Raw genomic sequence first — 16,674 nt, forward strand, 5'->3', positions numbered from 1 at the left:
GTCATATGCCTCAGAGATGCTACATGGGCCATCCCATGCACTGCAAAATGATCCATTCTGATGATTGCTCATGGACTTCAGTAGGAGACTTCTAAAAAAATGATTTAGGCCCAACCATGCATTTTACACACCTGTGAACCTCTTAACAGTGATAAATTAGACCACTGCTATCTGCTCTGAGTGCACACAGGTCTCCTGTTTCTGTCTGTCACTCTGATCAGGAATATCTATTTTTACACCATTGGAATTAATCAACTTTTAAATTGCAATAAAAATGTGCAAAATGTGCCCAGAGTTCAACTCATATCATTCTCAAGACACATCTCCATCTCCAGTGTGGCAAATTTTACATAGTACCCAGGCACTGTATAACAAATGTTTAAAAGCACTCCGAAACCTGGCCTAAGGCATCCAACTAATCCTAAAGTAACCAGAGTAGAAGCAAATCAGTGCTGAACCAAAAGCCTAATTGAACCAAGGGTCATGGTGGAGTCTCTATCGCTGATAAATTTTAAATCAAGCTTGGATGTTTTTCCAAAAGCTATGCTCTAGCTTTTTGGGGGAAAGTTCTATGGCCTGTGTTATACAGGAGGTCAGACTAGATGATCATAATGGTCCCTTCTTGCCTTGGAATTTATGAATCTATGAACAAAATGCTTGATCAGGCTTCAAGGAACAATCAAGAAAAGCAAGATCCAGAGGGTACTGTAAGAACATTCTGCCAGTGACCACTGAGTCCCTGAGTGCTGAGATGACTCCACAGATGTCATCTGTTAAGACGGGATATGAAAAAGGAGTTGTATTAAATAACAGAGTCCAATACCAGGTAAAGATTTAGACGTGGCCAGTTACACCTGGAGAGGATTGTTTCCAGAGGAGTCCACTTCCTTTCTAGGCCAGGAGGTTATTGCTGCAATATTTTATTTGATTTATTTTCTTTCAATTTAGAATAAGTAGAAAGCACCTATACCCAGTGTGACAGGTTGGATCACAGAAACCCCCTTGGGACTGCCACCTGTTGTGCCAAGACTACTTCTGCTCCTGCTTTCCTGCCCTGTCAGCTTAGGACTTCAGTGCCCTGCCTGGTTTGAGCCAGACCCACTAGCCTGCTGCAAACCCAGACCCAGGTCTGAACCACGTTCCCTAAAAGCTGCCAGCTTGAGGGTCCAGCACCCTGTCTTGCTGAGCCAGACACACCAGTCTGCTCCAACACAGATTCTGGGTCTGAACCACAGGCCCCAAAGCTGCAGACTTAACTGAAAGCAATTTAAGAAGTATGCCTGTCTCAGACTCACTCAGATGCCCAACTCCCAATGGGGTCCAAACCCCAAATAAATCCGTTTATTCATAAATTGTTTGGCCTCTATAACACAGATAGAGAGATATGCACAGGTGTTTGTCTCCCCTCCCACCCCCCCAGTATCAACACATACTCTGGGTTAATTAATAAGTAAAAAGTGATTTTTATTAAATACAGAAAGTAGGATTTAAATGGTTCCAAGTAGTGACAGACAGAACAAAGTGAATTACCAAGCAAAAATAAAATAAAACACACAAGTCTATGTCTAATCAAACTGAATACATGCAAAACCTCACCCTTAGAGGAATTCCAGTAAGCTTCCTTTTACAGACTAGTCTCCTTCTAGTCTGGGTCCAGCAATCACTTACACCCCCTTTATTGTCCTTTGTTCCAGTTTCTTTCAGGTATCCTTGGGGGTGGAGAGGCTCTCTCTTTTTAGCCAGCTGAAGACAAAATGAAGAGGTCTTATAGGGGGTTTAAATAGACTTTTTATTGTGGGTGGAGACCTCCCTCCTCTCTCCTATGCAAAGTCCAGCTACAAAATGGAGTTTTAGGGTCACCTGGGCAAGTCACATGTCCATGCATGACTGAGTTCCTTACCAGCCAAGCCAGATTTCTGGGAAAGCTCAGATGTGGATTGGCTTCTCCAAGTTCATTGTTGGCTTAAGGGCTTCTTGATTGGGCACTTACTGAGAATAGTCTTTTCTCAGGAAGCTGACCAACTGGTTCACTAAAACCTACTTAGAATCAGACAAGTATACAGCCAATATTCATAACTTCAAATACAAAAATGATACGTGCATACAAATAGGATTAATAGATTCAGTAGATCCTAACCTCTACAGAGATATGTTACATGGCCTATGTAGTATAAAACATATTCCAGTTATGTTATATATATACATTCATAAGCATATTTCCATAAAGCCTTATGGGGGGGCACCATCCCACCTAGGCTAGGAGTGCCCTGCCAGTTCTTTAGAATTACAAAACACAAATGCAGTACCGTCGGCTCACCCCTCCTACCAAGTTGCAGCACTTACCAAACACCAGCACCCTCATGCTTCAACCTGTATGTCAATCTCCCCTCACTTCTCGCAAAAGTCAGATAAAACAAAGGGGCCCTGCAAAGCCAGCACATCTTTCCACAAGTGGCAATGCATTCTAGAGCCCCAGAACCTTTATGGAGAACAATTACTGTTAAATCAAGGGATATCTAGAATCAGCAACTCTCCTTCACAACTGTGGCAGTGCATGGTGGGGAAAGAAGTGGTCTCTCAGGTATGAAGATGATCTGGTATATGAAGCTTGTGATGATGGTGATTGGTAAATAAGGTGACCATGGATCATTGGCCTAAATGGAGGCAAATTTATGGATGTTACTTGTACGTATAAAATTTATTTAAGCTGGTAATATTAGAACTGTGTCAGTTCTTTTCTCTTTGAAAATTTACGTAGTTGAAATGTTTGGGATTTTATTTTTGCCAAAGCCATCAAAATGTACAATGATTAAATAGGTTTTGTTCTGCACTAAGCAGTAAATCAGCAATGCCTGTACAATCATGTTATCAAAGGATTAAAAATCTCTCCCATTGTGTCACATGGTTGCTGGAATATTTATTTTAACCTCATTTTATGATAAGGTTGTTTTCTATTTACAAAAGATGAATTTTCCAGTGGTGTTTATAATTTCCTTTGCAAGTTTCTGTGGACTTGATCTCTGCAGCTCCATATTGTGTGTGTTTCTTTCTACAGAGCAATTAAAGTTTTAAATCAGCCTCTTTTTAGTGGATTTCTTGGTACTTACACTAATGTAACACTTTGCAGGTTCTTGCCACAGGGTTCTTCTGGTGCTTGAAGCTTTCTTTCTTTTCCTCCTTTCTGAACAGTAAGATCAAATCTCTTCAGGGTAACGTGATTAGCATGTTTTGCATGAGAACCCACCCACCCTGAATGTAAATTATCCCCCATGCTGAATGCAGCTACCTTTTTCCGATAACCATCCTGTGTGCCACTGTAAAATGTGTGTTTACTTTCGCAGAAACACTGTATGAAGGCACATATGCAATACCACTAAACTTTACCCCACCAATTGGAAACACCGCATCCTTTAAGTCATCTATGCTGTGTGACATTTTAAATATTTTTTTTCATTTCATTTCATTTCATTTTATTTTGGCGAATGACAGTACTATTTATCAAAGCTTTCATTGTGGTACACGCCAAAGGATTGTTAAGAACATCTCATCAGAAATTCTGAAACACAAATGTTTTTTGGATGTGTGAACATGTCAACTTAATAGTGCACTCTATCCTGTTCACTTTCGCCTGCAAACACAGTTCTGATTTGCATGTCAAGTTTAATATAACTTTGCAGACTGGCTGCAGCAGTGCATGCAATTCACATCTTTGGACCCTCTTATGCTGTGATCTTGATTTTCTGTGTACCCGACCATTGCCATTATGTAGTATGTTATGACCTATGTTAATAAAAATAAATCCGAGAGCTTAAAGGACTTTTTGGCATCACGAGTGAGCAGAAAAAAAATCAAGCTGTACATCAGTTACCTAGATGAGGAATAATTGTTGTTACTTTTGACAGGCATCGGTATTCAGTACTTAGGGCCTAATCCTGCAGCCCTTACTCATGTGAGTATTTCCCAAAAAGTCAAATTGGACTATTTAAAAACCCAGCCCCGCTCACATTGAACTCAACAGGGAAACTCTGATTGTCTAAGTCAGCATTGTGAGATCCAACCAAACGTGAGTAAGGATTATTGGATCAGGTCCTTAAATCCAAGGGCGTGATTCTCATTTACACCAAGGCCATGCCACTCTAGTAGTGAAAAGGGTCCTTAAAGTAGAGTAAATATATAAATTTGTTTTTAAATATAATTCACTCCAACTTCATGGCACCTCAAAATTGACCTGTTCTGTTCATTCCCTCTGAAGCACCTGGCACTGGCCACTGTCAGAGACAGGATACTGGACTAGACGGACCATTGGTCTGAATCAGTATGACCATTCTTATGTTCTCTACCCTTCCTAGAGTGGCATGAAGTGGCCTTAAGGTAAATGAGAATCACGGCCTGAATTTTTTGATGTTTTGTCAGTTTTAAGCATCTTCTGGTAAAATGGGATGCTTACCTTTTAAATACTTAAAGAAACCAAGACCGAAAGAGATTTCTCATTTGTTTGTAAGAGAGTTACCGTTGTACTGATAAGTTAAAATGTCTCCTTCACAACTGTTATGGACTGTTGCCATGTAAATATCAATTTGAAGTGTAGAAATTAAAAATCATTTTAAAAAAGGCACTTCACCTATCTTTACAAACTATTTCCAGAAGTAATTTTGTGCTAGATGCATTACAGACCCATAATATTGGCAAAAACCTTCTAAAATGTCATTTTTGAGTAATGAGTATGAAAATGGCATCCACGCGTCATCACCTTTTCTTTGTGCAATATTTAAGTTTAAAACATTACCTTAATTTTTAATTGCACAAAAACAAAAATGGATTTTGTTTATCAAGTTGGAGCGCAGAATAGTGTTTACATATGACTGAAAAGCTGGGGTTATAGTGAAAGTGTTCTCAAAACCTTAACAATAGTTGAGTGGACAGCACCAGAACAATATTGAGCTGCACAAGGAACTACTCATTTTATTGTTTTGGATTTGCAAAGAATTGTCATGAACTATACTTGTTTTATGGGCTTTTTCCCCCCCAGTTAGAGTCCTTTTATTTGTGCGATTAAACACTTCACGAGATACTGTCAAGGGTAGTACAGTAGGCCTAAAAACTGGTTTACTTTGGCAGTGCTGGTTGGCGCAACCTTTGGAGTAATCTGAAACATTTGGGAAGGACTTACTTTCAAGGTCCTTTTGATGTGCTTTGCATATTGAAAGGCAAGATAAGACATTGGTCCAAGTAGGTCAACACAGCAACCGTGACAGTGCCCATTTCAGTGATAAAACTGCATGATCCAGATTCTCAATTAGTGATAATTGGTATAGTTTCATTGACTTCAGTGGAACTACTGACTTACACTATATGAGGATCTGGCGAAAATTTGCATGCATTTCTATTTAAAGATCTGCGATAAGGGTGAGTTCAAGACTAAAATATATGGTATATGAAAAGGGTAACAAAAATGGCCATTCATATGGTCAAATTTACATATGACAAGAGAAAAAATGCTAGAGGCTTGTCTATGTGGCATAGCAAAGTGCACCAGAGGAGTGTGCGTTGTAAAATGCTCTAACATGTTGCGCCTTGACTGCCCCATGTAGAGCCTGCTGGTGCAGCTAAAAGGCACCTAATTCACATTAAGGTAATAGGAACCTGTTAGAGCGCAGCAGCAGTGTCTACGTGGGGCAGTTAGAGCACAACCCATCACATCTGTAACCTTTTGTAATCTTTATGTCGAAATGTTCCCAATTAATATTAAGTTGTTAAAGACAAGGGTGCAATAAAACCCCACTTAGTTTTCTAGGTCGGTTACAGAAAATTTATTGAGTAGAGGACCACGAGGCAACGCTTTGAATGATGCAACCAAACTGTATTAAAAAGAAAAATGATTAGTTAACAAATAGGCATGCAACTACCAATTATGTAAATACTACTATTATACTCACACTCAAAGATGAAATTGTCTAGCAATGGTAGATCAGCCTACTGACAATGGCATGAAGGAGAGCCTTATAATCCTGAAAACCTAGCAGTAAGTACCCTTTTAAGGTTATTAGGAAATCCCTTGCAATTTAGCAAAATTTACTTCTTTTATACTCCATTATATAGTTCTAATTAGCATTAAACTACCCTTTACCATAATTATATTTCCACCACCTTCTTAATGGCTCTTTAGGTTACCCATTATTTAAATTAACATCTGCACCAAAGTTCTTCTCATACTATCAAAATAGATAGCATTTTAATAAAACATTCACAATTTTCAAAAACACTCATTAACAAACCTTGCTCAAACCAATTATAACAAAAAGCATAATGGTAACAACCTTGGGTTATGTCCTTGCTAACCCTTACTTTCCCATGACACACTGTCTCCAACTTATCTCTGATCTTTTTTACACTTTAACTAACAGTAATTACTGTGGTGGCTGATGTCCACACTCCCCTCCTTCTGTCGGTGGTGGGTGTCCTCACCAGGAGCATTTCCATGGACTGAAGAGGGGCAGTATGGGGGACTGAGAGCCAGGGCTCTCAGCTCTGCGCAGCTGTCCACTGGGAACCCTGCTGCCCCTCAGGGCTTCCCTTCCCAGCCTGGAGTGGAGTGAAAGTCTCCCAGTGCTTCTTGCCTCCACGCTCCCAGCCGGGAGTTGGAGGCAGCTGCTGGGGGCTTCTCGCCTCTGGCGAGGAGATCTGCACCTTGAGTCTGATTGGCTACCGCACTCCTGGCAGGGAGCGGGGAGCCAGGACCATGGGGAGCCGCAGGGCTCCCAGCAGAGAGTGGGGAGCCCAGGTGGCAGCCCAACCCGGGGAGCCTGGTTGGCAGCCCAGCTTGGAGCAGAGACCCGGCAGCAGCCTGGCTGGGGAGCTGGGAGCCAGCTTTCTTGTCAATTTCACTGCTTCAGTGTAGCCCAAAACCTAACTTCTACTTATGTCTTAATCCAAACCATCCTATAGACTGTACACCCCTCTAGTGCCCTTTGCTGGCACTGTGTAGACAAGCCCTAGGATTACCTGATGTCCTAGATCCACAGGATGGGTGTTATGGCCCCCAGCCTTGGAGCAGTCTGTAGGAAGAATCTCTCCAGTGTGGCAGACTCCCTTAAGGGTCTCGCTTTTCCTCCAAGATAAGCCACAGTCTCACCACCTCCTTAGACTAGGCCTGCAGCACTCCTGCTTCATGCCGTGAGCTCTGTTCAGCTAGTCTAAATGCGACGGACCCTTGATGGAGAATTGTACACTTTTTAGGGATCAGTGCACCTCTCCAAGCATTTGCAGTGACTCTCACACAGCGTTGTCAAAACAGTAGGGTTTATTAGTCATCTGGAACACAGCAGAGGAAGTTCTTAAATTGTTATAGAGGAATGCAATTAAAGCATAGTCCATTCTGGTTAGCTCAGAGCCCAACCATAGTGAGCCCCATCCATCAGACTCCCAGGTGTGCTTGCCTTCTTCCATGCTTAACCCCCCTCCGGACCTTTGTTCTCCCACTGGGGAAATGCTGCTTGGCTTCCTGCAGAGAGGTGGGGCAATCTATGGTGGTGTTTGCTAGGTGTCACTGACTGGGCAATTGGATCTGCCATTGTATTCTCAGGAGCTCCACTGATATGAGACTTAAGACCCAGACAGCTAGGCACCATTGATACCTGTGTCTTAGCCTGCCTGAGACCCCTAGGTAACAATGCAGCATATAGGGAAACTGAGGCATATATAGGTTTCATACAAATATTACAAAAAAGTCCCACTTTTTCAGACTTGGTGTGACCTTTTTGCTTGAAATCAGGCCTTTTGTTTGTTTCAGACACTGTCCAGTTTATCAGCCTTAGAAGGAAAGAAACATGAGGCTTTTAAAATACAGAAACAAAATTATAGTACTACACTTATCAGCACTGCAAACCTTAGGTAACTGAGTCATTGTTTTACCTCCCACCATGACCTGCTTGGGAAAACAGCATCTTCAGCTGTTGAATAAAATGTGCAATGGCACCCACGCAGCTTGAATTTTTCTACTTTGTCTCCAGACAGCACACTGAGGAACTAGTGATGACTTGATTCAGTTATCAAGTTTTCATGTTGTGACACAACATAATTTCAATGTAATTTCAAATATGATGTAGTTGATGCAAGGGACTAAGCTCAGTGTGCCATATGGAAAAATGGAGGTTTGGTGCCTTACTCAAAAAAAAAAAAATTAATAATGGGTGATCTTTATATTACCTGTACTAGGTTTTTCAACCCTCTGTTTTAAAGTAAGGTATTTTGGCAGAAAGGGAGTGGAAAACTGTGACATTTTGAAGTTAAAATAGAAATAAGCATATTTTGAGCTGCCTTTTAAAAATGAAATCAAATATGAGTACGCACTAATTTTTTAATGCCTGTGGAAATAACACCTGCAATAAGTAAAGGAAGGTGTCCACTGTAGAATCGTGTTGAGATCAATAGATCGATAAAGTGGCAATGTAACCGTTGATGTCAGATTTCATTTTGTTGTGTTTCATCGCTCAAACATTCCAATTTTTTTTAAAAAGGAAAACTTGTTGTCCCTTTTACACTTGCCCAGTCTCATTTCCAAATACAGATAACAAAAGCTCCAGTGGCACAAATGAAATAATGGACTGTGAAACCTTTTACTTTTCTGTTACAGCTTCTTTTCTCAGCTCACAGTATCTCTCCAGCCTCCCCTAAGCAGAGAACAAACCTGCCTTCTTTCTGGGTCTCCGAGGTATTTTTGCTCTCTTTTCTGATGTGTCTTTCTCTTGTGAGCACAACTCAACTATACTTCTTGTGCTTGGCACCAACCTTGAGTTGCTTCAACATGGTGACTACAAAGCAAAAAGAAATACAGACTTGGAGTAAAACAAAAATATCTGTATAAGATGAGACAGGACTTGTTGGCCACAGCAATCCTTCATGCTGTAGGGACAAAGACTCCATCTGATTTATTCATTAAGTCTAATATAGACTTCAATCCAAAATATTGTGCCTTTATTTTCTGTTTCTAAAAGATATCCCTTCCCCTCTCTTCCCTCACCCTATCAGTACCAGTGTATTTGATGCTTTTGTCAGTGTGCACTCATTTTGCATCAGTAATTTATATCTGCACATTTAAACCCCAAGATTATGTTAATTTTTCCATATTAACGAGGGCTGTGAATTATGTTGTCTACTATGCCATTCTAAAATAATAGAGAGCGAACTTGTTTGATAATCTGCATTTAGTTAGACACTGCATTCGTTACTTACTTGGAAATTGAAAGAAATGTTAGTTGAGTGTTGAAGGCCATACAAGGAAACCATTCTTTTAATTTACACAAAAATTAGAAGAAAATTGTCTTGCATGTTCAGATATACCATATGCATTGTAGTGCCTCAGGTAACTCAAAGCTGTGTCACATTGCATGACACAAAATAACCTAATTTAGACCGACATTGTGCTTTGACTCTTCACATTACATTAGAAATACAATATTATATATATTTTAAAGTAGGTTGTAGCTGTTAGTTAATATTATATGGCAGACATCATCTGTCTCCAAGCTTCCCATACTTCTGTAGCAATACACAGGAGAAAATAATAGCACAGTAACTGACTAATGATTTTTCTTCTGTTTCTAGGCAAGCTGATACAGGATTCCCAGAAGATAACCTAGGAGAACAAAGGGCTCAGCTGGACCAAAATTTAGGACACAAATGGAAGGCATCTGTTAGACCATTTCACACAAGAGAACCTATTGTCTTGTCTCAGGAGAGCAGGGGAAGGTCCGGGACATTGCCCAGTGATTACAGATACTCCCAGGAAAACGTGAATGAGAAAAGCAAGGATTGCAGCTTGCCACTTCTCACTTATTCTGAGCCGCAGACATTGCAGGAGAGCCACTCCTGTCCGCTACAAGGCAGAGGAGAGGAAAGTCAGTGGACAGAGCTGACGTTGCTGAACAAGAGACGTGGACCTGCCCCTCAGAGGCCTCCCCCACCCAAACGAGATAATAAATACAGGGGTCAGGACAATTCCACCTCACTCAGCACCTCTTCAGAATCACTCCTGGCAGTACCCAGCAAGCCCATTCAGTCCATTTCCCCCAGCTCTGGTGAGGTAATTACGGGTTATACTCAGAGTCCTTCAGCGTTCAATGGAAAACTAAAGAGCGCTCATCCTCAGGGGCTCCAGCAAACAGCATCCACAGAGAATGTGTGTCAGCACTTAGAAGAGAAAGCACATCTAAAATCTGAACCTGTATTGTCTTCAAAGTATCGCTACCTTCAGAAACCTGGAATGGAGACATCAAGGTCCCCTTCACCTCAGTTTGCTCCACAGAAGCTGACTGACAAGCCTCCTGTATCTGTCCAGGATGAGAACCCAGCAAGGTATTGTGCCTTTACAATTATGTGCCTTTTAGAAGCCCCTCCCCCATGTTCGGTATTGTTAATAATTGGCTGTTGCTTTTAGTGAAGAAGTTTGAAGAGACCTCCTTTGGGTCTATTCAGTATTAACCTTTCCAGCATGTCTTGCAAGTGACACACTTCTGCAGGACAATAGCAATTGCTGCAACAAATATCTAAACCATATTTCAAATTCCAGTTAATTCCATTGGAATCATTCAACTGGTCTGTCTTGATTTCTGCTGAAGGACAGTAGATCAATAGAAATGCTTCTCTGTTCTAAAATTTTAACTGGAATTTCCATTAAAGAAACTATCTAAATGGGATGAAATGTTTTGCCCAACTATGCGTGGTTTTTAAGCCACTACATACAAGGAGCTAAAACAATTATTGCATTCATTTTGGTGGCACCTATTCCAGAAGCTTACATGTGAGGTACACTTATCATTATCTGCAAATTATGAATTTTGAGGGGTTTTTTTGTTTGTTTGTTTGTTTTTTTCCAAATAAAAGTTTTTAATGCAGCTTGGCATTCCTGAGCAGCCTGCTGATGGTTGCTAACAAGTGGCATCACTTTTTATATCACCTGACTTGGAAACCAATGTCAGAGAATGTAAACCAGTCTTCTCCCTCCCCCATTTTAATACACTTTGTGTCTGATGTTGAAGCAAATATAAGCTGGTTCATAATCTGCTGTACGGCATCCCATGCTGCCAATGTCATAAACAGAGGCAAAATGGGTGAGGTAGTATCTTATTGGACCAACTTCTGTTTCAAGCTTGCACAGAGCTGCTCTTCAGATCTGGGAAACGTACTCAGTGTGTCACAGTTAAATACAAAGTAAACACAGCCTTGTATTTACCTGTGACATTCTGAGTACATTTCCCAGAGCTGAAAAAAAGCTCTGTGTAAGCTTCTCTCTCTCACCAACAGAAGTTGGTCCAATCCTCACCCACCTTGTCTCTGTAATATCCTGGGACCGACATGGGCCCTGCAACAACATTGCATACAATAGTGTCATAAACAGTCATTTTCCTGCTATATTATAAACCCTTCCAGGAGGCTCAGGAATATAAGTTTTCATTAAACACTTAATATGACATTATAATTCATGATTGAAAAGTGCAGACAAACGATATTCACTAAATGAGTATTGAGTTGCTATGCTGAGTGAAAGAGGCATATTTTTTTTAAAGGTCAGCAATTATATATTTTCTTTCAATATGTTCCCGGTGTGTTCTCTGTGTGAATGTCTGGTTATTTTCCACAGTAGTGATATAGATTTATCCGGGCTATTTTCAGTTTTTCAGGATCAAAAATGGCATTTGTAAAATGAAAGAATTTTTGACAGATTGATGTTGCTCTTGCATGTTTTCTAGATTTTTTGCACCTCATGATTTTCATAAAATGTGACTTCACAGCTAGCAAATTACCTTTTCCTTTTCTGAGCACCTTTTTGTGGCAGAAATCTGTTGTTTTTAATGAAGCCTCTCTAGAAGACAGTATCCTTCAGTAATCATTTGTTTTACCTTAGTAAAGAACTTGAGGAATCCAGAAGGTTAAAGTTTTGTATGTGTGTGTGGTGTGGGGTGTTTTGTTATGGGGGTTTTTTGGGGGGGGGGTGTTTTTTAAGCTCATGAATTTGGTGAAATACTTGCATTGTAATCCATTAATTATAAATTGCTATAATTTGTTTCTTTAAAGACCTAGTATTTTCTTTGTTCAATACAAGGAAATTCTGGTACTGAAAACTACAGCTCAATTCTGTGATGGTTACATCAGAAAGCAAAATAAGGAAACACATTCAATGTATTTATAAATGATCTGGAAAAGCAGGTGAACCCAAGGCAACATTTGCAGATGATACAAAATTACTCAAGATAGTTAAGGCCAAAGACTGACTGCAAAGGCAAAGGCTAACTGCAAAGAGATCTCACTAAACTGGTTGACTGGGCAACAAAATGGCAGATGAAATTCAGTACTGATAAATGCCAAATAATCCACATTGGAAAACATAATCCCAAGTATACATAAAAAATGATGGGGTCTAAATTAGTTGTAACCACTCAAGAAAGAAATCTAGGAGCCATCATGGATAGTTCTCTAATAACATCTGTAACCCTTCTGCCCGTCAGAGTTGGCAGCAACAAGGGCCGGCTTCAGTATCTAGGGGGTCCATTCCAATAACACAATGCAAACCGGCTCGAGCCCCCACCCAGTGACCTGGGACAAATATATACCATCCCCGCTGGGCGCCTCCAAGAGGCAATACTTCCCCTCTCGCAAGCACATAGTCTGAGTGTAGCAAAAAGCCTTTTAATAACAGAGAGAAACAGTGTGGCATTATGTTGGGGAAACACCACCAACAGGATTCACAGCCCATGAGCAAAAACCCACCCCAAGCAAATTTGGGGCATGCCCTTTCCCTTTGGTTCTTGAGTCCAGCAACCCGAAATCACCCAAAGTCCCAAAAGTCCAATGACCCAAAAGTCTCTGTCCCTGGTCAGGGCAGCCCCAGAGTTCAAAAGTTTATCTGCAGAGCTTTACCTCCCAACCTGGGTGGAGATTGGGGCGGGGGGCGGGAAGAGAGGGGCACCTTACATGATCTGAAGCTGACCGCCCCACAGCTCCATAGGCCTTCGCTCCGCTCCACTCCACCAACCGCCCCACGAACTGCTTTGCTCGGCTCCGCTCTGCGGCCCACAAGCAGCTCCCGCCGTCCCACGAACTGCTCCACCAGCCTGTCCACAAGGCACTCCAGCTGTCCCGCAAGCTGCTCCACAATATATCTTCAGGCTCCCCCCTACTTAACACAACACTCAGTGATTTCAGCTCTTAGTCAGTTCAGCTCTTTGGTGAATTCAGCTTGTAGTAGGGGAGCCTCAATGCTGGTACACCGTTAGCCCAAAGTGAGCTCAGCAGCCTGTGACTAGACTCCTAATGGAATCAAAATTAGCTCTGATATTCCACAGCGGAGAGAGGAGGAAGTGCAATTAGCATGTAAGGTCCTCACCAAGGGGTCCATGCCACCAAGTGTTAATACTTATCCCCAGCCTCTCTCAATTCACAGAGTTTTGGAACCCATGACCCTTGCCTAGCGAGTGCTACTTAGTTGATGGTGAGTCCCTCCATCATAACAAAAGGCCAAGTACAGTTCCAAGCACAGTTCCCATAATCAGGGTAATAACAATTTATTCTTCCTGCCCCAATAAAGTGACCATTTGGGCAGCTATGGCCTCATTCTAGGCGGGGTGGGTGTGCCTACGCAAATGAGATCAGCCCCTGAAGTTCTTTTCCACAACTTGCCACACCTCACCACCAGATGTCAGGGTGGAGCTCATCCTGATACTGCTTACACATCTATTCAATGTGCAGTGGCAATGAAAAAAGCGAACAATGATAGAAGCCATTAGGGAAGGGATAGATGATAAGAGGGAAAATATCATAATGCCTTTATAAATCCATGTACACCCACTCCTTGAATATAGCATGCAGTTCTGGTTGCCCCATCTCAAAAAAAGATATATTGGCATTGGAAAAGGTACAGGGAAGGACTACAGAAATTATTAGGAGCATGGAACAGCTTCCATGTACGGAGAGATTAAAAAGACTGGGACTATTCAGTTTAGAGACGAGATGACTAAGGGAGGAGATGATAGAGGGCTATAAAATCATGAATGATGTAGAGAAAGTGAATAAGGAAGTGTTATTTACCCCTTCACATAATATAAGGACCACAGGTCATCCAATGAAATTAATAGACAGCACATTTAAAACAAACATAAGGAAGAACGTCTTCACACAATGCACAGTCAACCTGTGGAACTCATTGCCAGGAGATGTTGTGAAGGCAAAAAAGTATAACTGGGTTAAAAAAAGAATTAGATAACTTCATGGAGGATAGGTCCATCCATGGCTATTAACCAAGATGGTCAGGGATGCAACCCCATGCTCTGGGTGTCCCTAAACCTCTGACTGACAGAAGCTACGGTTGCCAGTTTTGGTTGGATGACCTGGGGCATTCTATACGTCCCATCATCTCAGGCATTGGCACCCTGACAGCAGGATTGTCTGGCTATGTAGACTCCCTCCTCAGGCCCTACGCTACCAGCACTCCCAGCTATCTTCGAGACACCACTGACTTCCTGAGGAAACTATAATCCATCGGTGATCTTCCTGAAAACACCATCCTGGCCACTATGGATGTAGAAGCCCTCTACAACAACATTCCACACAAAGATGGACTACAAGCTGTCAGGAACAGTATCCCTGATAATGTCACAGCAAACCTGGTGGCTGAACTTTGTGACTTTGTCCTCACCCATAACTATTTAACATTTGGGGACAATATATACCTTCAAATCAGCGGCACTGCTATGGGTACCTGCATGGCCCCACGGTATGCCAACATTTTTATGGCTGACTTAGAACAACGCTTCTCGTCCCCTAATGCCCCTACTCTACTTGTACTATATTGATGACATCTTCATCATCTGAACCCATGGAAAAGAAGCCCTTGAGGAATTCCACCATGATTTTAACAAATTTCCATCCCACCATCAACCTCAGCCTGGACCAGTCCACACAAGAGATCCACTTCCTGGACACTACGGTGCCAATAAGCGATGGTCACATAAACACCACCCTATACCGGAAACCTACTGACCGCTATTCCTACCTACATGCCTCCAGCTTTCACCCAGACCACACCACACAATCCATCGTCTACAGCCAAGCTCTACGATACAACCGCATTTGCTCCAACCCCTCAGACAGAGACAAACACCTACAAGATCTCTATCAAGCATTCTTACAACTACAATACCCACCTGCTGAAGTGAAGAAACAAATTGACAGAGCCAGAAGAGTACCCAGAAGTCACCTACTACAGGACAGGCCTAACAAAGATAATAACAGAATGCCACTAGCCATCACCTTCAGCCCCCAACTAAAACCTCTCCAATGCATCATCAAGGATCTACAACCTATCCTGAAGGACGACCCATCACTCTCACAAATCTTGGGAGACATGCCACTCCTTGCTTACAGACAGCCCTGAAGCTGAAGCAAATACTCACCAGCAACCACACAACAGAACCACTAACCCAGGAACCTATCCTTGCAACAAAGCCCGTTGCCAACTGTGTCCACATATCTATTCAGGGGACACCATCATAGGGCCTAATCACATCAGCCACACTATCAGAGGCTCGTTCACCTGCACATCTACCAATGTGATATATGCCATCATGTGCCAGCAATGCCCCTCTGCCATGTACATTGGTCAAAATGGATAGTCTCTACATAAAAGAATAAATGGACACACGTAAGATGTCAAGAATTATAACATTCATAAACCAGTCGGAGAACACTTCAGTCTCTCTGGTCACTCGATTTCAGACCTAAAGGTCGCAATATTAGAACAAAAAGACTTCAAAAACAGACTCCAACGAGAGACTGCTGAATTGGAATTAATTTGCAAACTGGATACAATTTAACTTAGGCTTGAATAGAGACTGGGAGTGGATGTGTCATTACACAAAGTAAAAGTATTTCCCCATGTTTATTTCCCCCACCCCCCACTGCTCCTCAGACGTTTCTGTTAACTGCTGGCAATGGCCCACCTTGATTATTACTACAAAAGGTTTTCTCCTCCCCCTCCCCCCACTCTCCTGCTGGTAATAGCTCATCTTAAGTGATCACTCTCCTTACAGTGTGTATGATAACACCCATTTTTTCATGTTCTGTGTGTATATAAATCTCCTCACTGTATTTTCCACTGAATGCATCCGATGAAGTGAGCTGTAGCTCATGAAAACTTATGCTCAAATAAATTGGTTAGTCTCTAAGGTGCCATTAGTACTCCTTTTCATATTCCTGGAGGTTTCATCAAATTACATAATCTTTAATTAAAGATTAAACTTTAATTCCTGGAGCCTCCAGGACTATCCTGGAGGGCTAGCAACCCTACCGGGACTGAACAACAGGGGATGGATTATTTGATAATAGACTGTTCTGTTCATTCTCTCTGAAGCATTGGACACTAGCCACTGTCAAAAGACAGAATACTGTCAAAAGACATGATGGACCATTGGTCTGACCCAGCGTGACTATTCTTATTACAATAAGTGAAATATATCATATGATCTCCAATCCCTAGGTACACTGGTGAATTACAGTAATGAGTTCCTTACCGTACTGCATTGTGAATGGATATTGAAGAATACATGGTAAATTAAGTTTATTTGGCATTGCCTTTTTACACAACTTTAATGTCAATGTGCCTGATTATATGCACATATATTG

General features: G+C 41.6%; 1 protein-coding gene across 5 annotated transcripts in view; it reads left to right on the forward strand.

The window, feature by feature from the left end:
• Window positions 1-16,674, forward strand: part of SHROOM2 (shroom family member 2) — a 182,339-nt gene that overhangs the window by 145,853 nt on the left and 19,812 nt on the right. For 3 of the 5 annotated variants that reach the window (XM_074966470.1, XM_074966488.1, XM_074966497.1), the window contains 2 exons: window positions 8,633-8,710; window positions 9,604-10,353. In XM_074966470.1, coding sequence (XP_074822571.1) covers window positions 8,633-8,710; window positions 9,604-10,353 — 828 coding nt within the window. The remainder of the gene's footprint in view (window positions 1-8,632; window positions 8,711-9,603; window positions 10,354-16,674) is intronic. The other 2 variants (XM_074966480.1, XM_074966506.1) reach the window with 1 other exon arrangement.

This window comes from Natator depressus, chromosome 1, assembly GCF_965152275.1.
Source record: "Natator depressus isolate rNatDep1 chromosome 1, rNatDep2.hap1, whole genome shotgun sequence".
In the NCBI taxonomy this organism is placed as follows: Eukaryota; Metazoa; Chordata; order Testudines; family Cheloniidae; genus Natator; species Natator depressus.